At 41.6% G+C, this 25,910-nt stretch overlaps 2 protein-coding genes across 2 annotated transcripts in view; both read right to left on the bottom strand.

Annotated features, from left to right (window-relative positions):
* Positions 1–784: 784 nt before the first annotated feature.
* Positions 785–11,113, bottom strand: LOC309553067 (E3 ubiquitin/ISG15 ligase TRIM25-like; the record flags this gene model as incomplete). The annotated part of the gene is made up of 2 exons (XM_082253966.1): positions 785–906; positions 9,700–11,113. 2 exons carry the CDS (start codon positions 11,111–11,113, stop codon positions 785–787), a joined length of 1,536 nt encoding a protein of 511 aa, XP_082110092.1.
* Positions 11,114–15,496: 4,383 nt separating this feature from the next.
* The window catches only part of LOC309553066 (E3 ubiquitin/ISG15 ligase TRIM25-like), a gene marked incomplete at both ends in the record, with an annotated part of 77,990 nt that continues 67,576 nt past the window's right edge, over positions 15,497–25,910 (bottom strand). Inside the window, one exon of the mRNA XM_082253965.1 lies at positions 15,497–15,555. Within this exon, the coding sequence (XP_082110091.1) occupies positions 15,497–15,555 (59 nt within the window). The remainder of the gene's footprint in view (positions 15,556–25,910) is intronic.

Below are 25,910 nucleotides of genomic sequence, written 5' to 3'. Positions count from 1 at the left end.
GCTCAGGTCTATTTATAAGGTAGGGGGTATGTCCATGTGCTGAAATGTCTCAATTGGCTATCCTGTACCACCTGATGGATGTGTCATGGGTCAAAGTTCTTTACAATGTAAACAAATATGGCGGCCGCGAACATCCCCATATGTTCGCATTTTCGGCGAATCGCAAACGAGCAAAGCTCGCCACGAACTGACCACCGGGCGAACCGCAAGGACATCTCTACTCTACACTCTGTAGCTACAAAATTAACCTGACAAAATCTGAGCCATTGAACGTCAATCTTTCTCTTGAGCGACTCCAGATTTTTAGGAAGAATTTAAATGAGCTTCTGGGAAACTCCCCCCATTACTCGAAACCATCCATAGGGATCTACAGAAATGGCATCCTCTATCTCACACATGGTTTGTTAGAAATAGTATCTTTAAAATGAATGTGTTGCCCCACTAACTTTACCTTTTGCAAACCCTTTTTGATTTTCATCCCCTTTTTTAAATTCCGTCAAAAGAGAATTCTAGCAGTTTCTCTGGGCAGACTGTGCCCCCAGGATAAAAGCTGAAACTCTTAGTTACCCTAAACTATCAGGAGCCATGGGCTTTCAAGATCCAATCTGCTACCATCAAGCGATTCACCTAGTCAGAATTCTAGACTGGGGCAAACACACCAAGATCAAAAGTTGGTTTGCCTTAAAACAGTCAAAGTCTCCCTTCCCACTGCAGGGACCCCCATGGTTGCCTGGCCCACTACCAAAGAATGCTCAACCATCAGCAATAGCCTTAAAGTTTATCTTCAAAGGAAATGTTTGGTTCTTAGTGCTTCATCCAACTTTTCCATGTTACCAATGATAGACAACTCTGCCTTCCCACCAGGATGCCAAGATCCTAGGTTCCGTCTTTTCTTATCCTCAAATGCTATTAGGCAGATGGACTTTAGGGAAGTGGGTAACTGGAAAACTATATCATTGGTTCAATCACTGATAGAGCCCCCATTGTCTAGCTGGCAGGCATACCAGTTCAGACAATTTCTTCTCTCCATTCAACCAAAGAAGGTAGAACCTCCTGGCCCATCTTATTTTTAATTAAGCTGTAAGGATCTGCCCCTGCTTAGGCATGGACTGTTGGCGGCGTATGCACTGCTTACATTTTCTCCAGAAAATAAATGCCCTCCTATTTAACTGCATGAAGGAAAGACCTAGGTCAACAATTTTCCCAAAAACAAAGGGATTTTATTCTCTCTTTTGCGCATAAATCTTCTATATCCTCCCCGAATCAGGTCATGAATTATGAACTAGATGGTATAGCGTTCCTATAAGATTACATAAAATGTTCGCCGATGTACCTCCTAATTGCTGGAGATGTAGGGAACCTAAGGGTACAATATTTCATATATTTTGGATATGAGTGTGTAAACGGATTAGGGATGTTACAGGCCTGTTTCTAGCTGTGTGCCTCCTACATCTCAGCACATTATTAAAATGAAAATACCATGCCTAGTAATCCAACTTTTAAATTATCTCCAATATGCTTAGTAAAAAAATAACAAAACCAGAATCCCTGGAAACCTATGTATCGGGAGTTGGCAACTGGTCAAATTGCTGTTCTTTTAGTTCTGGATCCCACCAGCTTCACAGAATCGGCTCATCCACCTGCTCGGGCATTTCCAGTTCTCTGCTGTGGCTTCTGATCCGTAGAGAGGCAGATGGGAAATTGGGGCCAGGCATAGTGCATGTGGCACATGTTATTGAGGGTGTAAGATTTCTCTTGGCAATGTACAGTAAACCCCCCTCCATTGCGGGGGTTACGTTCCGGACCCAGCCGCGAAAAGTGAAATTCCGCGAAATAGAAAAACCCTATTAAAATGCATTGTAGGCATGTTTTTTTACTGTCACTGTACGTGTAGAAGCATTTTAAGGTCTTTAAACACACTTTTAAAACAATAGAAACTCATTTAAACACATAAAAGATACTAAGAGACATAGCAAGAGCTATGGAAAACACAAAAATATTTCATTTTTAATGATTTATATAGTAAAATAACATTACAAAAAAAACCGCGAATTACCGGGACCGCAAAAACTGAACTGCGATGTAGCGGGGGATTACTGTATAGCTGTGTTGAACTGATTTGCAGCCCGAGGAGGTAGAGGGTGACCCAATTTATTGAATCAGGCTGATTGATACTTTATTATGCTGAAAATGGCCTACCTGACACAAAACTTTTTGGTACATATACAATTTTTTTTTAAACTCTTTTTATTGAAGGAGATAAAGCTTATGGTACAATCAAACAGGGCACTTAATAGGAGTGCCAAACAAAGAAAATATATAACAGAATTAATCGGTACATCATATTACAGAGGATTTGAGCAAAATCAAGCAGCATGCAGCATTACATCATAACATAGGATCAGAGAGCCTGTCGAGTTACAAAATACCATACGGGGAGAGAAATATGCAGAAAATCAATACCAGTACTTAAGGCCCTAGGCAGGGGAGATGGTAAGGTCAGAGGAACACCAAGCCCCCACACTTTATTACATTTATTTGGGCAACCTCTATGTTCAAATGCAAGCTTTTCATATGGTAACACCTGATTAACCAGCTGCAACCATGTACAGATCGAGGGAGGAGTGGATTGAATCCACTTGAGAGCAACGGCCTTGCGGGCCATAAACAATGACTCCAGTAACATAACTCTAGTATGCCTCGTCCACCTTTCCTCGTCCAACACTCCCAGTGAACACACCAGGGGGGTGCACAGCACAGTATCAGACAAGACCGCAGATAAGACTTCGGTCACCCTCCTCCAGTACATGGCGTGGGCAAAGTCCGCTCACGGGCAGGTGCATGTAGGGGCCAGTAGTCTGTACATATACAATTTATGTGCTATAATACAAAAAGAGGACAACATACGCCATACCAGCTAATTTCCTTTAATTATTGCATTACATTACATTGTAATCTTCATGTTCCAAAAATCATGTGGCTTCAAGAGACTAAAACACTCAGAATTCAAAATCACCATGCCTCTTAACAAAATTTTTGGGTGTTTGCTTTCCAAAATGTGGTGATTTTGTGGGTCTTTCTATTGTCTTTGTGCTCCAGGGCCTCCAAAAACGTCATAGTCAGCAACTTACATGCAAATTTATGCCCCTTGTAAGTCTGAAGGTATTCCTTAAATTTTGGGTCCCAAAATGTGGCTAGGCTGCAAAAAAGTCCCCACACATGTGGTATTCCAATCCTCGGGAGGAGTAGCAGAATGTGCTTTGTGGTGTAATTCTAAGTATACCCATACTACAAATTAGAAATATCTTATTAGGTAGCAAATTTGTGTAAAAAAATAAATATTTTTTTGTTCTTTATTTTCTAAAAATGTATACCAAATGAAATCTTCAAAGACTCACCATGACTCCTAAAAATACTTTTTGGAGTTTGCTTTTCAAAATATGGTAATTTTGTGGATGTTTATACTATCCTGGTGCTCCAGGACCTCCAAATGGGATGGGTGTTCAGGAAAGATGCCTGCAAGCCTGAAGGTGTTTTTTGAATTCTGGACCCATCTATGCAGCAAGGCTGTGAAAAAGTCCCACACATATGGTATCATAGGGTGTCATTCTAAGTATCCCCATGCTGTGTGGTTGAAATGTTTGTTCTTATCAGCATTTTCCAAATTTAGTGGCAGAAAAATAAAGAAAGACTCACTCATGTGTCCTAAAACATACCCTGGGGTGTTTACTCTCTATAATGTAGTCATTTTGTGGGCATTTCTACTTTTAGATGCCTAATTTATGCCTCATGAAAGCTTGAAGGTGCTCCTTTGGTTTTGGGCTCCATTATGCAGCTAGGCTGCAAAAAAGTCTGACATATGTGGTATCCCCATACTCCGGAGGAATAGCAGAATGTGTTTAAGAGTGTAATTCTAAGTATGCATGCCTATGCTGTATTAGATGACAGCTGTGTGTTAAAAAAAAAAATATTATTTTATTTTTTTATTTTTACAAAAACTATTGTGGCAAAAAAATGAAAACTTCAAAAGGCTCACTATGCCTCTAACTAAATATATTGTAGGGTCTACAGTACAAAATGTTTTTTTTGTGGGTGTTTCTCCTGTCCTGGCACTTTAAGAAATGTGATAGGCAGTCAAGAAAATCAGATACAATATTCATGCCACTTGAAAGCCTGAAGGTGATCCTTAGATCTCACACATTTATTTATTTATTTATTTATTTATTTATTTATTACAGGTGTGGTATTCCCATACATACTGTGTTTTGGGGTGTGTAGCACCCTCCTGGGTAGGTGCTAGGTTGCCAGGTAAATTTAGTTATTTTTGAGCTCCTCTGTAATCAGAGGAGCAGTTTGCGATTGCTTAAAGGCTGTTCTGGGTTTCACTGGCTGCATGTTTAGTTGCTTCCCCCTGCTTTCTGGAGGATTCTAGAATGTAGTGAGGTGGAGGAAGCAAATCAGCAGCTGAATATTTATGTTGCTTCGACCAATCCCTGGGGGAGGGTGCCCAGTTGGTGGCTGGGAGTGAGCATAAATAGTCTGAAGACTGAAGCTACCCTGTTCTTCTACAGGAGGAGAGGTTACTAGGCCACAAGGGATTCCGCCCTTCCAGGCAGTCCAGCTGAATATTCTGCTGGTTTCATTGAGGTCCCAGCTGTGCATAGATGGGGGGATACCCTGCTGCAAATTCTTTAAAATCTGAAAGGGGGATTTTACCTAGGATCGGGTCTGGAGGGTCCACTAAGTAATTGTCTGCCTAACACAGGAGAGAGGTATCCCAGTACCCAAGGACTTGTGAGTACAGACCTGAGTGCCGGATCTGGGTAACTGCTGCTGCTACTGACCCCTGGTGCACTAATACTAAGGTTTGCCTGACCTGGAACATTGCTTATGGTGTTCCAGTATTGTCCATTTCCTGGGCTATTGTTTAGGGGACAGCTTAGAAGTAGCTGCAGAGTCAAGAGTTTCCTGTTATTACTGTTCAGAGTTCTGGAGTATCCCACAGCTACCTGCCCTACTCAAGTTATTCAGCAATAAATACTGAAAAGGGCAGCCCCTAGTCTTTTCATCGAGCCAGAAGAATGAATAATGCTGTGTGCCTGGCTGCCTCGGCATTAGTGAGAGAGGAACCTGGGACAAAATCAGCGGCCTCTTTGGGGTAAGCTCTACAGGTTTAACTGTAAGTATACATTTGCTGTGTGTAAGAAATAACTTAAAATTACAACTTTGTGAAATAAAATCAATGTTTATTTACGTTATTAATTTTCTGAACAAAATTGTGGCCAAAAAACGACACCATGCCTCTTACTAGATAGCTTGGAGTGTCTACTTTTCAAAAATGAGTCATTTGCAGGGTGTTTGTACTGTTCTGACATTTAAAGACCTCAAGAAATGACATACATTGCAGACTCGATAACTTTAACACAGACTAAATAATAAAATAAGCAAATCCCGTGAGCAGCTATGTAATGATGGCTTTTAATTGCTGCAGGCACTGATCACTTCCCTTTAAGTAGGTTCTAATAATCAAATGTTTTGTTAAAAAGTGCTGCGCATAAAATTATACGTGCTAAAAATCAAAATAATTATAAAAGAATTTAAAAATAATCCGGAATTTGTTTGCACTTAATATGGTTCACATCACATTGTTTTTACACTATTCACAAATACTGAAGTAATTTTTTATAATATTAGTAACGGATTATTTTTAAATTCTTTTTATAATTATTTTGATTTTTAGCACGTATAATTTTATGCGCAGCACTTTAACAAAACAACAGACTAAATAATACACAGCTATTTTTTTTTAGCAAAGAAATGTAGCAGAATATATTTTGGCTTAAACTTATGAATAAAGATTATTTATTTGTGACTAACTCACATGTCTTGTAAGTAACTGCGTAAAAATTGGGCAGACATTCTACCCAATCACAGTGTTTGGGGGAGTGACTGAGGGAGAAATACCAATTATATTTATTTATGAATTTACTGAACCCCCAGTGGAAGTCGGAAGTGACGAAACGTCAGGGGGGGGGGGGCTATATGGCAAACCGCAAGTGCTTGTGAAGGAAAAGTGGAGGACGGCGTCCGTGGTCTGTCAACCAGCTTGGAGGTGGTAAGGACCACTGGGGCGCTCCACTTCCTATTGTGGATCTATCAATGTGCTGATTTATGCTTTTTATGTAAGTGCAATGGGAGAAGGATTGGTTTAACCACTTGCCGACTGCTTACCGCATATTTACTGCGGCAGTGTGGCTCTCCCAGGCAAACTGACCCACATGAAAGAAAAATATATTTTAAATATATTTAAAAAAAAACATTTTTTATTTTTCTCAAATATATTGGAAATATATTTGATATGCTACAATTTTGGCCATATTCAATATATTTCAAAATATTTTTTCCCTAAATATATTGGAAATACATTTTTCTTCCATATGGGGAGGTAGGTACACGTCGGTCGCCTGGTGGCAGCTAGGGGGCGAGCACGCGTGTCAGTGGGGAAGCCGATGCAGTGGGCAGGCGGCTCCGATTGCCGCCTGACACCCGCGCTCTCTCCCCGCTGAGAGAGAAGGACGGTCGGATGTTATAAACACAGCTGACCTTTCTTCTCCCTGAAATGATCATAGAGCTCCTTCTATATAGGATTACAGGTCTCTATGGTCATTCCATAAGCCACGCCCCCCCCACAGTTAGAAACACTCCCCTAGGTACACACTCACCTATTCTGTTAACCCCTTCCCTGCCAGTGTCATTATTACAGGGACAGTGCATATGTATAGCACTGATCACTGTAGTAATGTCCCTGGTCCCCTCAAAAGTGTCAAAAAAGTCAGTCAGGGGTCCGATCTGTCCGCCGCAATGTTGTAGTCCCGCTAAAAACCCGCAGATCACCGCCATTACTAGTAAAAAAAAAAAAACAATAAAAATGACATAAATCTTTCCCCTAGTTAGTAGACGCGATAACTTTTGCGCAAACCAATCAAAATACTTATTAGTTTATTTATTTAATATATATATATTTTATTATTTATTACACCAGAAGCGCAGGTACCCACACCATATAATCAAAATACGCTTATTGCAATTTTTTTTTATCAAACATATGTAGCAGAAAACAAATTGGCCTAAAATGTTAAAAATATTTGATTTTTAAATTTTTTTTGGCAGTGTTATATAGCAGAAAGTGAAAAACATTGTTTTTTTTTTTTTCAGAATTGTCGCTCTTTTTTTGTTTAAAATAAATATCGCACAGGTGATCAAATACCACCAAAAGAAAGCTCTATTTGTGGGGAAAAAGGACGTATTTTGGGTACAGCGTCGCACGACCGCGCAATTGTCAGTTAAAATCATGCAGTGCCAAGTTGAAAAAAGTCCTTCCAGTCTTAGGCCCCTTTCACACAGGCGGACCGTTCAGATCCGCCAAAAAAAACGAACAGGCGGATCTGAACGGTCCCCCCATGCATTCCTATGGGGCATTGGATGTCAGCGGAGACATGTCCACTGACATCCGACCCGATCCGATCCGTCAAATCTGGACGGATGGAAAGCCTATTTTCCATCCGTCCAGCGGATCGGATGAGAACGGACCGACGGTCCGTTCTCATCCGATTTCCCCCATAGAGATGCATGGGGAACCGACAGCTGTGTCTCCGCACACAGCGCGGAGACACAGCTGTCATCCTTCTGCTCAGCGGGGGATCGGCAGCTCGATCCCCCGCTGAGAAAAACGGAATCCGTCCGATGGACGGATAGTGTGAAAGGGGCCTAAAAGTGGTTAATAAATCTGTTAATTTAAAATGGTATCACAAGAGGAGAGTTTTTTTTTTCTTCCATATTATCTCATGGGAATCGTGCACAAGAAGTCCCTCTGAGCTCATTCTAACCAGGAGAGAATTACCCATACTGTTATTCCCAAAGCGCTTTTGCCCATACCATGAGAATGGGGGGCCACTATCTCTGGTATGGAACCATCCAATGGCAGTTGGTGAGCACATTGGTGGTGGTTTAACCACTTTCCCACCGCTCACATTGCTGCTACTGCAGCAATGTGGCTCGTTATCGTCCAGCGACGTAGAGCTACGTTGCTGGACTACTCCCCCTGTAGGCGGCGCTCGCGCGCCGCCGGAGGCGCGCTCCCGCTGTTTTCAGTCACAGCGGGAGTCGGGCTAGGGGAGGAGCCGCGGCGATCGCCGCTGCTCTTCCCCGATTGTCGGGGAATCGAGTGAGGAGATCCGCCCGCTTGTGTAAACAGAGCGGGCGGATCTCCTAAGTGACAGGCAGGGACAGATCGCAGTATTCAGCATAGCTGAACATCCGATCTGTCCCTGTGTCACTCAGTCACCCCCCCCCCCCCACATGTTAGTAAGCACCAGGCATACATTAACCCCTCCCTCTCCAATAAAAATTAACCCCTTCCCTGCCAGTGTCATTTTTACAGTAACAGTGCATATATATATAGCACTGATTACTGCAGTAATGTCACTGGTACCCCCCAAAAGTGTCAAAAATGTCAGTCAAGGGTCCGATCTGTCCGCTGCAATGTCGCAGTCCCGCAAAAAAATCGCAGATCGCCGCCATTACGCGTTAAAAAAAAAAAACACCAAAAATTACAAAAAATTTTCCCTTAGTTAGTAAACGCAATAACTTTTGCGCAAACCAATCAAAATACGCTTATCATGATTTTTTTTTACCAAGCATATGTAGCAGAAAACAAATTGGCCAAAAATTAAAAAAAAAATAGATTTTTACATTTTTTGGGGGGGGGGGAATTTCATATAAAAAATGTGAAAAATATTGTTATTTTTTCAAAATTGTCGCTCTTTTTTTGTTTATAGCGCAAAAAGTAAAAATCGCACAGGTGATCAAATACCACCAAAAGAAAGCTCTGTTTGTGGGGAAAAAAAGGACGTTTGTTTGTTTGGGTACAGCGTCGCACGACCGCGCAATTGTCCGTTAAAGTCGCACAGCGCCCAATCGCAAAAAATGGCCTGGACGTAAGACAGCAAAATCCTCCGGTGGTAAAGTGGTTAATAAGGTGATTGTTGTCTGATTCACGGGAACCACACCTGGAGAGTCCAATTAGGATTTCAAAGACTGAAAGGATCACCATTCCAGGATTATTGGCCGCTAGCAGGAGCACTTGTTATTTATCTGTTTAATTATTTTGGAACTTTGGTTACACTAGATAGCGACTCTGCCCAATTATAGGCAGTGTGATCACTTTGAGCACATTATGGGACTTTAATGTTATGTTCACAGTGTGTGTTCTATCTGCTATATTATTAATTTTTTATATGATTTACTGATTTTTCACATATATTTTTAGCTCTATCAATAATTTTGCGCAACTTGGTGTATATTATTTGATTCATTGCACTCATTTGGTGAATATGTTTATTTATAGTAGAAAACCTGCAGGGCACTGAGTGAAGTCCAGCCCACTGCCTTATCCTATTGGCTGAATATTTCACCAGTTCCCATCCCTCCCTCCTGTGATGTCATCAGTCTCTGGATGGAATTCTGACATCTGCTAATTCCTCCTACATATATTTATACGACCTTCCCATACACATAACCCAGCATGGAGGGGCTCAGTGAAGGTGGTGGTGAAGGTATAGAGGTGTCGGATCGGGTCACACAGATCATAAAAGGAGATCCGCCCGGCCTCATAATCCAGATATATCCTAACTCTGTTACTGGTATTGTCAGGTATGTTGATCACATCACTGGAAGGTTTCACCCAATACTTTTCACCATTTCTAGCCAAACACCAGGACTTGTTGTTATTTCCAATACACGCCTCCCTTCCTGTTCTGTCTATACTGGGGTAACATACTCCAACTCTCCAGTTATCTGATCCCCCGACATCCACGTCCCAATAATGTCTCCCTGAGGAGAAACTCTGACTGCTCAACACCTGAGGATAATCCTCAAATCTCTCTGGTGTTTCTTTACGATACCGCTCTGTATCTTGCTTGGATACAGTTTTCCGGCCATTTGATATATATAGACTTTCATGCAATGTGTCTAAATCCAAGTGTATGTCTTCAGCTTTCTTTATATAGAAGTATATATTTACCTCTGTTATTATATTAGATAAAGTGCGCAATGTGTGTGATATCCCATCCACATTAAGACCTTGATCCTCTCCACCATGGAGGAGCTTCTCACGTCTCTCTCTGTCCTCATTATCTCCATCCTCAGTGTCACACAAGTCACCTGTGTCTGATTCCTGTAAGACAGTCAGTGGATCCGTCACGTTACACAGCTCCTCAATGTGACGCATCTTCCTGGACAGCTCCTCCTTCTTTATTTCCAGATCCCGAATCGAATCCAACACCGGAAACAAGATCCGCTCTGCCTGGCCAGAGATTTCCTCCAGGAATCTCTTCTCCAGGTCTTCCAGATGTTTCCTGAGATCTCCAAACAAGACAGTGACTCTCTCGGTGTCACCAGCTACTTTTTCTTCTACTTTCCTCCTGTGTTCCTGCAGACTCTGGACTCTTTCCTCCGTCTCCTCTCTCTTTGTCTGAAGAAGATTTCTTAGTGTCTCCTTTTTCTTCTTAGAAGCCTCATCCAGTGACTCCATCTCATGTCCTTTATGTCCTCCAATCACACAACAATACACACAGATACAGGTATTATCCTCAGTGCAGTAATACTCCAGGATCTTCTTATGGACGGAGCATTTCCTGCTCTCCATGGACAAGGTGGGGTCACATAAGATGTGTTCTGGGGACTTTTTGTGGATTCTCAGGTGTTTATCACATAGAGAAACCTCACAGTGTAGACAGGATCTAACAGCAGGTACAGGAGAGTCCACACAGTGAGTACAGGAGACCCCTCCTGGGGTCTCCTCCTGATTTGGCGTAGCAGACTGGAATTTCTCCACTATGTTACACAGTGTTATGTTCTTCTGCAGTGCAGGACGACTCCTGAACCTTTTTCTGCACACAGGACAGAAGTAATCTCCAGACCCCTCCTGTGTATCCAGCACACGATCAATACAGACCCGGCAGAAGTTGTGTCCACATGTCAGTGTTACAGGGTCTGTATAAATGTTCAGACAGACGGAACATTCCAGCTCAGCTCTCAGGTCTGCAGACGCCATCGCTGACAGCAGAAGAGGGAAGTGATACTTAAATTCTCTGACACCGGGGAGGAATGCAGTTGGGAGGGGTGACCTCCTCCTACACAGGGTGAGGCTGGGCTGGATCAGGGAAAGTTGATACGACACAGAGGAGGGAGGTTTTTATACACAGTAGTAAGTATAATCATACCTCCCAACAATAAAAGAGAGAGAAACAGGAAGAAACAAGTGTAAATAAGAAACGAAACATACTAAGAGCACTGAGGTGAAAAGTAGGCACGGCTACAACATGCTGAAAAAGTACAATCATTCCGGATCTGGGATGGTTGGGAGGTCCTTTAACCCCTTAAGCCCCAGAAGATTTTACCCCCTTCCTGACCAGGGTTTTTTTTGCGATTTTTTACTGCGTGACTTTAACGGACAATTGCGCGGTCGTGCGACGCTGTACCTAAAGGAATTTCACATCCTTTTTTTCCCACAAACAGAGCTTTCTTTTGGTCGTATTTGATCACCTGTGGGATTTTTTGATCATGCGCTATAAACAAAAAAAGAGCGTAAATTTTGCAAAAATAACAATATTTTTCACTTTTTTTTATATGAAATTCCCCCCCAAAAAAATGAAAAAATCAAAATTTTTTAACATTTTCGGCCAATTTGTTTTATGCTACATATGTTTGGTAAAAAAAATCGCAAAAAGCGTATTTTGATTGGTTTGCGCAAAAGTTATCGCGTTTACTAACAAAGGGAAAGATTTTTGTCATTTTTGGTGGGTTTTTTTTTTAACGAGTAATGGCGGCGATCTGCGATTTTTTTTGCGGGACTGCGACATTGCGGCGGACAGATCGGACCCTTGACTGACATTTTTGACACTTTTGGGTGTACCAGTGACATTACTGCAGTAATCAGTGCTATACATATGCACTGTTACTGTAAAAATGACACTGGCAGGGAAGGGGTTAACTGTATTGGAGAGGGAGGGGTTAAGTGTGTCCTAGGGGTGTGTTTCTAACTGTAGTGGGACATGTCTCCTATTGTAAAAACAGAGATCAACGGTTCTACATAGTAGAACCGTCTGATCTCCATTTTTACACAGGGGAGAATGACAGGCGGCTTGTTTACATAAGCCGCTCTGTCTTTCTCCCGCTGTACCGGCGATCGTAGTGTGACCGGTGGACATCGGGTCCGCCGGTCACATGCCCGCACTCCTCTCTGAACGAGACAAGGTGGGCGCGCGCCTCAGCGGGCCCGTGCTCGCCCGCTATTGGCTCAAAACCCGGTGACAGGCTAGCGACGTAGATCTACGTCACTCTGCCTGGCCGGGGCTGACTGCCGCAGTAAATATACTGTGCGCAGTCGGCAAGAGGTTAAGTGAAAGTAAGTGTGAGGAATATGAAGCTACTATTGCTGATTTTCTTCTTCGTTGCTTCATCTTTACCTTACTGCCAGGGGCATTGCTAGGATCCAAAAACATCCAGGGTAGCCATTGGCACATTTTGGGTAAAAAGTTGCAACGTGCCACAATCAGAAGCATAAATAGAACCTTCAGGCCCTGGTGCAAGAAACCATAAAGGGCTCCCCTAACTCCCCCCTTCTATCTGAGCCCTGAGCTTCCAGTTCTGAGAGGGACAGGGGTCAAATCCTGGGAGAAAAAAGTGTGGGAACTCACCCAAGACCCCCCCCCCCGCCTCAAAAATAAAAAAAAGAGTGTTTGTGTGTGTGTATATATATATATATATATATATATATATATATATACAGTATCTCACAAAAGTGCACCCCTCACATTTTTGTAAATATTTTATGATATCTTTTCATGTGACAACACTGAAGAAATTACACTTTGCTACAATGTAAAGTAGTGAGTGTACAGCTTGTATAACAGTGTAAATTTGCTGTCCCCTCAAAATAACTCAACACACAGCCATTAATGTCTAAACCGCTGGCAACAAAAGTGAGTACACCCCTAAGTGACAATGTCCAAATTGGGCACAAAGTGTCAATATTTTCTGTGGCCACCATTATTTTCCAGCACTGCCTTAACCCTCTTGGGCATGGAGTTCACCAGAGCTTCACAGGTTGCCACTGGAGTCCTCTTCCACTCCTCCATGATGACATCACAGAGCTGGTTGATGTTAGAGACTATCGCTCCTCCACCTTCTGCTTGAAGAGGCTCCACAGATGCTCAATAGGGTTTAGGTCTGGAGACATGCTTGGCCAGTCCATCGGATTCACCCTCAGCTTCTTTAGAAAGGCAGTGGTTGTCTTGGAGGTGTGTTTGGGGTCGTTATCAGGTTGGAATACTAAAAAGAAGATGTACACCACTCAGGTGGATCTATATCCACAATCAGCCATGGGTGCTGGATCTCGGGTCGCCACCTGATAACAGGAACATGAACAGAAAGTGGCCGCACACAAAAACGATGACTTGATAGTAGCAAAGATTTATTTGTACAAATCTGGATACAAGGTACAACAGAATGGAAATGGTAGACGCGTTTCACACAACCAACAGCGTGCTTGTTCACTACAACTACTGCAACAAAGAACCCAGCTTATAGATATACATCTGCATATACGATTAACAGATTCTTTAGTACTTTCCTCTTCAAGTTTACTCAGCTCAGTCAATTTGTATGACAATACAACTGTTTACACTCCCTAGCTTTTGCAATTACCTGTGTCAGAGACGGGAGAAGGGGGGGGTTGTGTGCTAAAAAGGCACCAACATTTTTTTGGTTTAAAAAGCCAGTGATAAAGATAAAAAGTCAGTGACGAAAGCCTCAATGATAAAAGTTCAAAATTGCTCACGATTTTAAGGCTAGAAGTACAATTTTAGTCCTTAAGGTCACACTTTACACACCAAATATATTTTCTTGCTTCTAAAAGCTGCCATGACCAGCATAGCATGGATTTGTTATCTTTTTGTTGTACTCGTGGCAAAATCACATCACTTTAAAACACAAGTAATAAACACAAAACAAATCATTATGCAACCAGTATTCATTCAGTGTTATGAAATGCTTTGCTGATACAGCACTTTTTGGAACATTATTAAAACTAACACAACATAACGATCCATGGATCTCACACACTTCTAAGGTTGCCCATACACGATACAATTTTCATACAATTTTTCTAAACGTAAATTTCATTTTTTTTTCTTGGGATTTTCCTTACCTTGAGAATTGCCCATTATCTTAAGCTCAGAATATAAAGTGAGATTAGCTGAGTTTGAAGGTTTATATATGCATATATATATATATATATATATATATATATATATATATATATATATATATATATATATAATCTATACTGGGAAAGATATCCCAAAGAATGAAACCAACAACTAAACCTGAGGTGTGCAGGTAAGTGCTGGGGTAGAAAGAAAAAAAGAGAGGGGAAGAAAAGAAGTGAGGAAAGGAAGAGAAAAAAAATGGGAGAAAGGAAGCAGGGGAAGGGAGAGGGATGGAAAAAGCAAGGTGGGGAAAGTAAAAGAAAAGGAACTGGGAAGGGGAACTAAAAGGGACAAGAATGGGGAAAGGTAAGACAGAGAACTATAAGATAAAGGAGAATAGGAAGAGAAATGGGAGGGCTGATGGGACTTTTAAGGTACCAGATAATTCAAAATAATAATTTTGAATCTGCTTCCTTTCTCCCATTTTTTTTCTCTTCCTTTCCTCACTTCTTTTCTTCCCCTCTCTTTTTTTCTTTCTACCCCAGCACTTACCTGCACACCTCAGGTTTAGTTGTTGGTTTCATTCTTTGGGATATCTTTCCCAGTATAGATTATATACAGATTAGGGATGCGGTACCCCCATTTACATTCTTTTGCTACAAACACACCCTTTATTTGAAATAATTCTAGGTGGATAACACACCTGAGGGCGCTTCTGTTTTTTGGCTTCCAGCCAAGTGTTTGTATAAATGGTTTTTTCCTATAATAATTTCTATATAGATTCATTGTATCTTTATATGCTCAGCCCTTTATCAATATCTCGGAGAGACAGTAATTTCATTTTTTGTTTTTCGTGACACATACTTTTCGGAGTAGCCGTGTCTTTTTTCAGCTTCGCTGTCTGTGAAGTCGCTGGTGGTCGAGTGGTCTGGAATTGTGGGCACAGGCATGGATTTGCTAGGTACAGCATGGACCGGCTTCATGGAAGGTATACAATCCACATGTGGGTCTCATACCAAAACAGAGGAAGACCTTGGGACTTACTTAGGTAAAATGTTTAATTTACTAAAGCGCAAATCACATCTTTACTGGCACATAGAATACTTCCTTAAGTACATTGATGAGAACATCAGTCCTCAGGGTCTTAGGATACATACCCTCCCTACTCTGAGAGATCCATCAGAGACTTTTAAGAAAGAATGGGAGAGCATATTAAATACATGCAGTCAAGACTTAATGAAATCACTTGTTGTCCAGTACAAGGTGGACATGACAGCATTAGACACTGAAATAGACCAAATGAACACCAAATATAAACAGGTTTTTGGGGCCCCTAACTTCGCCCCAGCCTGGACAGAAGTGAAGGCCAAACTAGAGGCCATGAATAAAGAAATTATTCATAAAAAACAACTCAAATTTCAAAAAGACAAACAAGCCTTCAATGAAGGCTACGCTTACAAGTGGAATTCTAGAACCCGTCCCATACGCACACATCAAACACGCAATATTAATCACGCTGAAACCACAGATGACAACCTAGAATCTGACTCTAGCATGGCTAGTTCCCTTTCGCACAAATCACGAGCATCACATTCAGGTCCACCAGTTTCCAATAAACGCACCAAGGCCCAGAAACGAGGACGAGGCAGTGCTGGTCCTTCTCCCACCTTACCCTCGAGTCAAAATAAGAAAAAACCTGACACCCTTGCCAATCTAAACACATCCACGAATTTACCTAACATAGCTCCCACACTACAGAAAGTATTAGCCAGAAACACGTCACTTCCTTTAAACACCAGTGATTCCGCATCCGCCACTTCGGATGACGGTTTTTTAGAATTACCCACTCCCCAAACACCCAGGAACACCAAACAGGGCAACCTAAACATGTATGTGAAACCCAAAACAACCTAAATAACCTCAACATACACACTAATTCGTCGAATAAACTTAACATCATTAACCTAGCCTCAATTGACCTGACTCCTGCCCAGGAACAAGTGCTTGGTCTGGGTTTAGGCTTTTGCCCCTCTAGGGCTATTGATACCTCTGAAACTATAAAAGATTTGCATCTTTTCGCAAGAAATCTTACTTTTAAGTTTATGTTTGATGAAGATAGGAAACAAAAAAATTTAGAAAAACAACTAGCTGAACAGACCAAGCACTTTACCATGGCCGAGAGCAGGGCCATTAAAGACCTAGTCTTGCTATATGAAGAAGGCAATACTGAAGTTATGTCCATCATTGATTCGACTGATTCACCGATTGAAACCCCTTCTTTTCCTATTCCCTCATATCCACCAAAAAAGGTTTTCAAACCTAAATCAGAAAAATTTCCAGATTTATCCAACAATGCCAACATTTGGACGTTCGTTCAACGGGTGTCCAAAGATTTAAAAATTACTTCTTTGCCCACCATTCCTAAAAATCTTACTAAAGACCAGGCTTTAGCTCTAACCTCACTCCAAAAAAATAAAGACATCCTTATAAAACAATCAGACAAAGGGGGCAACATAGTTGTCATGTCTCCCCCCAGTACGAAACAATGTGTTTAGAAGTCTTGTGCAATCGCGAATGGTATCTTCCCATTGAGTCTGATTGCATTAAGGACTTCATATGTGAATATAGGTCCCTGTGTTTTGAGGCCTTTTCCCAGGGCCTCATAGACAGGGATACCTATAATTTTCTGTCTAACAAACACCCAAAAACCCCCACCTTTTATACCTTACCCAAGGTGCACAAAAGTCTTGTGCACCCGCCCGGTAGGCCCATTGTCTCTGGCAACGGGTCGCTCACGGAGCACGCCAGCAAATTTGTGGACTCTTTCTTACTTCCCCATGTTCTTGCACTCCCTTCTTACATCAGGGATACTACCGATCTTTTGAAACACCTTGAGGAGATTCAGGTCCCTCCGGATGCCCTGCTTGTAGCCATCGATATTGAAGCACTATACTCCAGTATCCCGCACGACCAGGGCATCCGGATGGCCGAATCTTTCCTCAAAGAACAGGACTATAAGACTTGGCCTTTGATGGACTTTGTCCTTCGATTGCTAAGATTTATTCTCACGAGAAATTACTTCACCTTTTTGGAACAAACTTACTTGCAGGTCCAGGGGGTAGCTATGGGCACTTGCTGCGCTCCCTCCTATGCCAACTTATATCTGGGCGCCTGGGAGAGGCTGATCTTCTCTGATGAAGGAATGGAACAATGGATGCCTTACATTTTAATTTGGTACAGATTCATTGATGATCTATTGATCATCTGGACAGGTACAGTTGATGAACTTTTACTTTTTTTGAAAGCCATTGACAACAATAATCTAAACCTTAAATTTACTTACACATTTGATAGGCATCTTATCTCGTTCCTTGACCTGAACATCAGCCTCTCCCCGGATGGGCTCATTGACACTGATCTTTGCCGCAAACCCAGTGCGGGTAACACCATTCTTAGCGCAGCAAGTGCCCATCCCGCCCCCTTGATCGCAAGTATCCCGTATGCCCAATATCTAAGGCTTCGTAGGAACTGTTCCGCTGAGGCCAAGTTTCGTGTCCAAGCTGGCCTGCTTCGTGAGCGACTCCTTGCCAGAGGATATTCCAAGACGCTTCTCAGGAAGGCTTACAATAGAGCCAATACCTATTCGAGAGCCGAATTGTTATACAAAACCACCTCAAAAAAAGATGATAAAAGTGTTAGATTTATCACCACGTACTCTGCACATGAAGACGTTTTGCGAAATATCCTGAAACGTCACTGGCCGATCCTTACCCAAGACCTTACCCTCCACAAATATCTGAGTGCCAGACCGAGTCTGGTATTCAGGCGATCAATGTCCCTTAGGGACTGCCTGACTAAAAGTCATTATATCAAACATTCTACCAGTGCAGGTTCCCCAAAAGGCACATATCGGTGTGGTTCCTGTGATAAATGCCCTTGGGTAAAAGTTGGAACAGGTATCCGCCTACCCAATGGGAAATGTTCAATCTAGACATTACGCCGACTGTGACACTCAAGGGGTTATATACCTTATGAGTTGTCGCTGTGGGGCATTTTATGTCGGCAAGACCATCAGGAAATTCAGCAAACGTATAGATGACCACATCTATCACTCTGAGGGAGGTACCATACAAACGAGCGTCACACGCCATATAGTTTTTCGCCACAAGTATGATAATTCCATGGTTTCGTTTTTTGCTTTGGAAGTGATTCCCCAGGACCCCCGCGGGGGAAATTGGGACAAACGAATCCTACAAAGAGAATCCTTTTGGATAGAATCCTTAGAGGCTACTACACCTCCCGGGATAAATGAGGTCCTGACTTATAAGCCATTTTTGGGTTAAAAATAGCCCCCCTTCCCCCCTTTTGAAAATACCCTTGAGCCCGATCCATGCGACCTCTGGGCATCCATGCCCCCACTTTGCCCACAGTATGTTCCCGGACCATCCACTTCCTGCGACATCCCGACTGCGATTCTGACAAATGGTAAGTCAGTCAGCTATTCCAATTATTTGGAAATACCGCTGCTGTGCTCTTCTTTATATTATAAAAAATGTTTTTTCTTTGATGTCTCTCCGAGATTTTATATCCTTTAGTGCTGTAGCATTTAGAATTATGATACTTCTTATTTGTTTATGGATTCTTGTTTCCCCTATATTGGAAATCCTTGTATTCCATAATAGGGGCTTCAATATGTAGAGACCACGATGGATCTCCATGTTCCCTACTGGTCCTTTTTACAACCGCAGTTTACTGTTGTGATTGGAATTCCATTTTCTATATACTCGCTAAATTGGTGTCTTTTGTTACACTTTTTTCTTGCCTTTATAATTGGTGAAATGTTTTTGTGCATGCCACGGCCCCTTTTGAGTTGTTGATTTGCATCTGAGCCTTGTCCACCTCCGTCATTTCCCCTCCGACCACTGGGTGGTGCGCTCCCCAGACGTCTCAGCGGATGTGTGGTCCTCTCACACAACGCTGGCCGGAAGTCTCCTTTCGTTCGGCGCTGTTGTGGCCGTTCTGGGCTGCCTGTTGTGGCCCATTAAGAGCGACACTGCGCATGCGCCTCCCCGGAGGCGCGCACAGTTGAGGACCTGACCCGCCCACGTTGCGTATGACGTCATGCGCAGCGTGGCGTCGGGTTGAGGGCCATATCAAGCGGGACTCGATGCCTCATTCAGTCAGGAGTCGGCGTTGTTTGATATGGCGGTCCCACGCAGGTAAGAATTGTGTAGCACACTGTTTTTTGTCACTTGGTGACAGAACGATTCATTAATTCTTGAATCTTTTTATCCCCCCGACAATGTTTTTAAAGAACTGCTTAATGGCTGGCCTTTCTTGACCCAGCGACAACAGCACATAAACCCAATATCTGGACTCCATATCGGACTCCGAGTTACCAACCCGTACTTGAAAGGGCCCACTTATCCATCTATTACTTTGCAGGTAAAGCCCCTCCTTTTTTGCTCTTTTGTCTCCCCTTGCCCCCTCTTTTTTCCATTTACTTATTGGAGAGTAACTCCACAGACTCCTAATCATAGGCATACGTTTTTTGCATTTTTCACTTTAACAGTTCATTGCCCTGCGTGTTGGTTCCAACATGGCCGCCTAACTTGAGCCCTCCTGTTTTTAACCCTGTTTTATCTTGACTATACAAACGGGTCTATCATATACATCAAATGAGGTACATATACTAGCTGAATATATAGTTTTCCTTTTACTTTCTTCCATTTTTCTTTGATGGTGAAGGTTTTTTCAGCCTATATCTTTATCCTGCTTCTTATGCCCCTCCACATCCGCGGGTGAGACGTTTTTCTTGGGGAGCGCTTCTATCCAACTGGTCCACGAGTGGGTCTGTCCTTGGTGGTGGTCTCGGATGCATCTCGATACTTCATGGTGGCATGCAACTTACATTTGTTGTTATACATATATGCATTTGATCCAATAACCTATGTTTACTGTTGTTGTATCATACAGGCATTATAGATTGATATATTCATATTCTCATTCCCCTGAAGAAACGGAGCATTGTTGCCCGTGAAACATGTCGGGACTGGTTCATCCTTATCATTCATTTACAGCCTTATGTTTTATGTATTTGCTTTTTTTTTTGCATTTGTATATGTCAAAATATATATATATGTTGTATCTATGTCACACTGTTGGTCTTTGGTTTTAAAGATGTTATGTCAATAAACTTTTCTAGTTTTTAATTATGTCTTTATTATTTTGAATTATCTGGTACCTTAAAAGTCCCATCAGCCCTCCCATTTCTCTTCCTATTCTCCTTTATCTTATAGTTCTCTGTCTTACCTTTCCCCATTCTTGTCCCTTTTAGTTCCCCTTCCCAGTTCCTTTTCTTTTACTTTCCCCACCTTGCTTTTTCCATCCCTCTCCCTTCCCCTGCTTCCTTTCTCCCATTTTTTTTCTCTTCCTTTCCTCACTTCTTTTCTTCCCCTCTCTTTTTTTCTTTCTACCCCAGCACTTACCTGCACACCTCAGGTTTAGTTGTTGGTTTCATTCTTTGGGATATCTTTCCCAGTATAGATTATATACAGATTAGGGATGCGGTACCCCCATTTACATTCTTTTGCTACAAACACACCCTTTATTTGAAATATATATATATATATATATATATATTTATAGGGATGGTGAGGTAACTATCCTTGGTGGGCAAGTTTATACCTTCAAGCTCAGCTTAATATCACATACAATCTCCACATACATCTATACAATGGCATGCAATCTTATATAACGACTAAAAATACACTTAAATGTCTATACAGCAAATATACAAGGTTTAGAGGGAGAATTCACTATCACACGCAGTACTGCTTTGTAACCAGGTTTCAGACCCTGGAGTATCAGACCCCTTCTTATCTTTGGGGCTTCAGACCCCTATTTTCTTTAGGAATATCAGATTCCTGGGAGGCGCTAAAAAATAGCGCTAACTGGGTACCGTTTATCTGCTCTGACAGTATAGGGTGGTAATAAATAAAAAATAGAATTACTTACCCAATACTGTGTTATGGCAGATCCCAACTTCTTGACACCAAACTGTTAGCTCAATCTTGTCAGGAGGCAATTACAAGATGATATACAGCCCTTCAGTCCCAACTCCCCCTGTATAGTGAATTCCCCCTCGCTGGCCAGGAGATGCAGCGACACATAGCAACTCAAGCGTAGCGTAGATACATCTGATTTTATTTCAAGTTTCGCTCACATTTAAAGGAAGTTTGAGCGGCAAAAACTGCTTTAAACCGGTTACAATTCATGGGTCAACTTAACAATAGAACATATCTCACAGAAACAATACATGAAAGGCCCTTGCGTTCACCATACATCTCTGTCGAGATTGTGTTTTGTGGGAGAGCCGATCCGTCTGTGTTCAGCTGTCTGATGTGTTAATGTAAGCAATTGTCAATTGTGTTTAGGTGTTGTCTGTCGTCTATATGCAAAATATCCAACTACCAAGTGTCCAGGGTGTATGAATAAAACATGTAAACATGTAAACACCTATCACTGTCTGTCGTCTATATGCAAAATACAGCTGTCAAGTGTCCAGGGTGTATGAATGAGGTGTGTTAGTCTGAATTGCAAAGGACCACATTCCATTGGAAAGTGGGCATGAGCTGAAATATATTATGAAATATAATATTTCAGTAAGGCGCATTGATACACTCTTTCAACCCAACCTTTGATCCCAACTTTATTCATAAGGGTGGGATCACCTAGAGTCTGTGAATAGCACTATGTGCCCTCCTGGGATATATGTCCAACTATGAATGAGATGGACATTCTTGACATACCTGGGTTGTGTTATTGTATGAGTGCATGTCATATTATTGGTAACTGACTTGCACAAAACAGGTGACATTATATTCTAAGGTGTATGTAGGCTGGCGACTTGGTTGTGTGCACATAGGGATATAACTTCTTAGATCAAATCAAAAACAGACATGTTCAATGGGGAGGGTCATAGCTTGCAAGAATCTATGGCCTGAAAAATCTAAACTCCATATTATGGCAAATAGACCATGGCAGCACATACCACCTGTTGACTATAGCATTTGAATCTCCAACATCTCCTAAAGCCTTTGCCAGGAAAGGGCAAAAATAAACCTCCCCCGTTCAATGGGAGGAGAAAATTCCCTTTCGACCCTCGTATCATCAGAGCGGTCAGACTAAATCCCTGTCGGCTACAACGTTAAACAATGTCCTTTGTGTCCAATAGGCTTGACTTCAACTGCAAAGTGGAGACATGAATGTCTCGTGTCTCTCTCCTTTCCTGGGGTGAGGAAGGGCAAAATGAGGAGAGGTTCTCCGGGTGGTGAGCACATGTTGCAAGTAACCAGACAGTGGCTACTAGTGTTGAACTTGCTACAAAGAGTACCACTGCTGCACGAATGGGAAGTCTTCCAGGAGTAGGGGTGTCCGTTGGCATTGTACCAATGCGTCTGTCTGGATCCAACTGGAATTCGCCTGGTGCTCGTCACAATCTCCGGTCCGCAGTTGTGGGGTCCAGGGGCGGGGCTTCCGTCTGTCTGGATCCAACTGGAATTTGTCTGGTGCTCGTCACAATCTCCGGTCCGCAGTCGTGGGGTCCAGGGGTGGGGCTTCCTTCAGTCACAATTCGTGGATCCAAACCGGGGATTCGTCTGTCAATACCGCAGTTCTGGTCACTGCTTGAACTGTCGTAGGAGGTCCGTAGGGTGGGTCTAGCGACGTCAGCTTATGGGGGGCCTTCACCAGGACTCTGTCTCCAGGCTTGAATGGGTGGGTTGGTGCACCTGTTGGCAAAGGAAATATCACCATAATCACTGTTTAATTTTTCAATTAATTCTGCCACATATTCCTCTTGCAAAATCTCTAGATATGAGAATTAATAGATTCATGGGGTTGGGAAGGGTCTCCCCATCAAAATTTCAAAGGGAGATAGCTTGGTACTTGGGTCTGGAGTCATTCTGACTTCAGCAAGAATAGCAGGTAATTCCAGAGACAAGAATACAAGTTTTACAAGAATGGCAGAAGTATATTGCGGCACTGGGCTTCTGGTCTTACAGGCAGGCAGCAAAATAAATGCTAGTAAGAACCACTCGCAGCACTGGGGTTTAGGACCTACAGGAAGGCAGGTCATTTTAAGACAGGAAGGATACCTAATGGCACTATTTTGGGAGAACACAGCATGACCACACATGCAACAATGGTGAGGGCCCTTGGAGGGGTTGAACTGCCTTGTATTCTCCAAAGGTGGAGATGGGTTAGCTTGCAGTCCTCTGACTCACCCAAGAAGGCAGCTACCTAGAACTAAAGGCCAATAGACAACTGAGAATCCCTTGCATGGCTAAGATGCTGTGATCACTGAACAGCAGGGAGTAAAATTCAAGCTGACTTGTGTACATGGACACACAGAGACACACAAAACAGCTAGAAGTGAGTACCCATGCAACATAAATTTATAAGGGATTGCACAGTTGCTCAATGACACCGAGCAGGAAATTGAAACCAAATAGCATTGGAGACACAGGGTCTGACTTCAAGGACCATTTATATGCAAAGCCTGGGGCAATGAGTCACCTTAGAATGAAAAGAGATGGCTTGGCTGGCCATGCAACTAATTGAATTTACAACAGGAGGTTACCTTGTCTTAAAGTTTAATTCTTACAATACCAAAATAATCTTAACAAACAATGTAGTAACACTGACATAACTTCATTATAATTCTTAGCACACTATAGGTGTAATAATAGAGCAACAATTTATCCAATTCCATCCTATTTTTTTTTTCATCTCACAATATAATAAAGGAAAACTTTATAAGACAAGAGATGCTCAATTATCTAAGGCATAGAACCTCATTAATGCCAGAGCTCATATATGTCAAGTTAGAACACATCAAATATCTGACATCCAATAAACAAGAACTTTCTAACACCCATAAAAACAGTCTAATCAATCAGAAAAAAACAATTTGTAAACAATACTCCCATAAGGTTGGGTTGTCGTTGAAGGCTGTGATTGTCCTTCGTTCTGAAAGTCTCAAATTAAATTTATCTGAGAAATGAGCATCAAGAAAAGTTTAGTAACAAAACATTTTACTTTTCCTCCTAACAATAAACCAACGGTTAGAGGAATTTAGCATACAGTAAGCATGTCAAACATTTTCCTTCCTAACAGTGCACTTCTCTAATACCAAAAATTGTTGACGTCAAATTGATTATTACCACGTGGATTTCTATATTTTTTTTTTGTTATGGTATACCATAAATTTAAAGAAAAAATTATTATTGTTCAACATGGTTAAAAAATGAGCAGCTCAAAAATAAACATTAGTAATTTCCCATTTGGCTACAAGAACTTATACGTCACCATTTTTTTCACCCATTTGGAACATTCTTCAAAAACTGTTTTTCTCTACAAAAGCAAAACTGATAGTTAATATACATCTGCATATACGATTAACAGATTCTTTAGTACTTTCCTCTTCAAGTTTACTCAGCTCAGTCAATTTGTATGACAATACAACTGTTTACACTCCCTAGCTTTTGCAATTACCTGTGTCACAGACGGGAGAAGGGGGGGGGGGTTTGTGTGCTAAAAAGGCACCAACATTTTTTTGTCAGTGACAAAAGCCTCAATGATAAAAGTTCAAAATTGCTCACGATTTTAAGGATAGAAGTACAATTTTAGTCCTTAAGGTCACACTTTACACACCAAATATATTTTCTTGCTTCTAAAAGCTGCCATGACCAGCATAGCACGGATTTGTTATCTTTTTGTTGTACTCGTGGCAAAATCACATCATTTTAAAACATAAGTAATAAACACAAAACAAATCATTATTCATTCAGTGTTATGAAATGCTTTACTGATACAGCACTTTTAGAAACATTATTAAAACTAACACAACATAACGATCCATGGATCTCACACACTTCTAAGGTTGCCCATACACGATACAATTTTCATACAATTTTTCTAAACGTAAATTTCATTTTTTTTTTCTTGGGATTCTCCTTACCTTGAGAATTGCCCATTATCTTAAGCTCAGAATATAAAGTGAGATTAGCTGAGTTTGAAGGAGGTTTATATATATATATATATATATATATATATATATATATATATATATAGGGATGGTGAGGTCAGTATTTAGACTTTATTGGAAAACCTAGTTTTCCAATTTATGTGGTTTCCTGCGTCTTTATAATCAGATTTATATACACCCAATTTATGGTTTGCTGTTAACTATCCTTGGTGGGCAAGTTTATACCTTCAAGCTCAGCTTAATATCACATACAATCTCCACATACATCTATACAATGGCATGCAATCTTATATAACAACTAAAAATACACTTAAATGTCTATACAGCAAATATACAAGGTTTAGAGGGAGAATTCACTATCACACACAGTACTGCTTTGTAACCAGGTTTCAGACCCTGGAGTATCAGACCCCATCTTATCTTTGGGGCTTCAGACCCCTATTTTCTTTAGGAATATCAGATTCCTGGGAGGCGCTAAAAAATAGCGCTAACTGGGTACCGTTTATCTGCTCTGACAGTATAGGGTGGTAATAAATAAAAAATAGAATTACTTACCCAATACTGTGTTATGGCAGATCCCAACTTCTTGA

This window comes from Pelophylax lessonae (assembly GCF_965119305.1).
Source record: "Pelophylax lessonae genome assembly, chromosome: 4".
In the NCBI taxonomy this organism is placed as follows: Eukaryota; Metazoa; Chordata; class Amphibia; order Anura; family Ranidae; genus Pelophylax; species Pelophylax lessonae.
The sequence above is the reverse complement of the archived record's forward strand: the minus strand, read 5'-3'. Positions and strand labels throughout refer to the sequence as shown.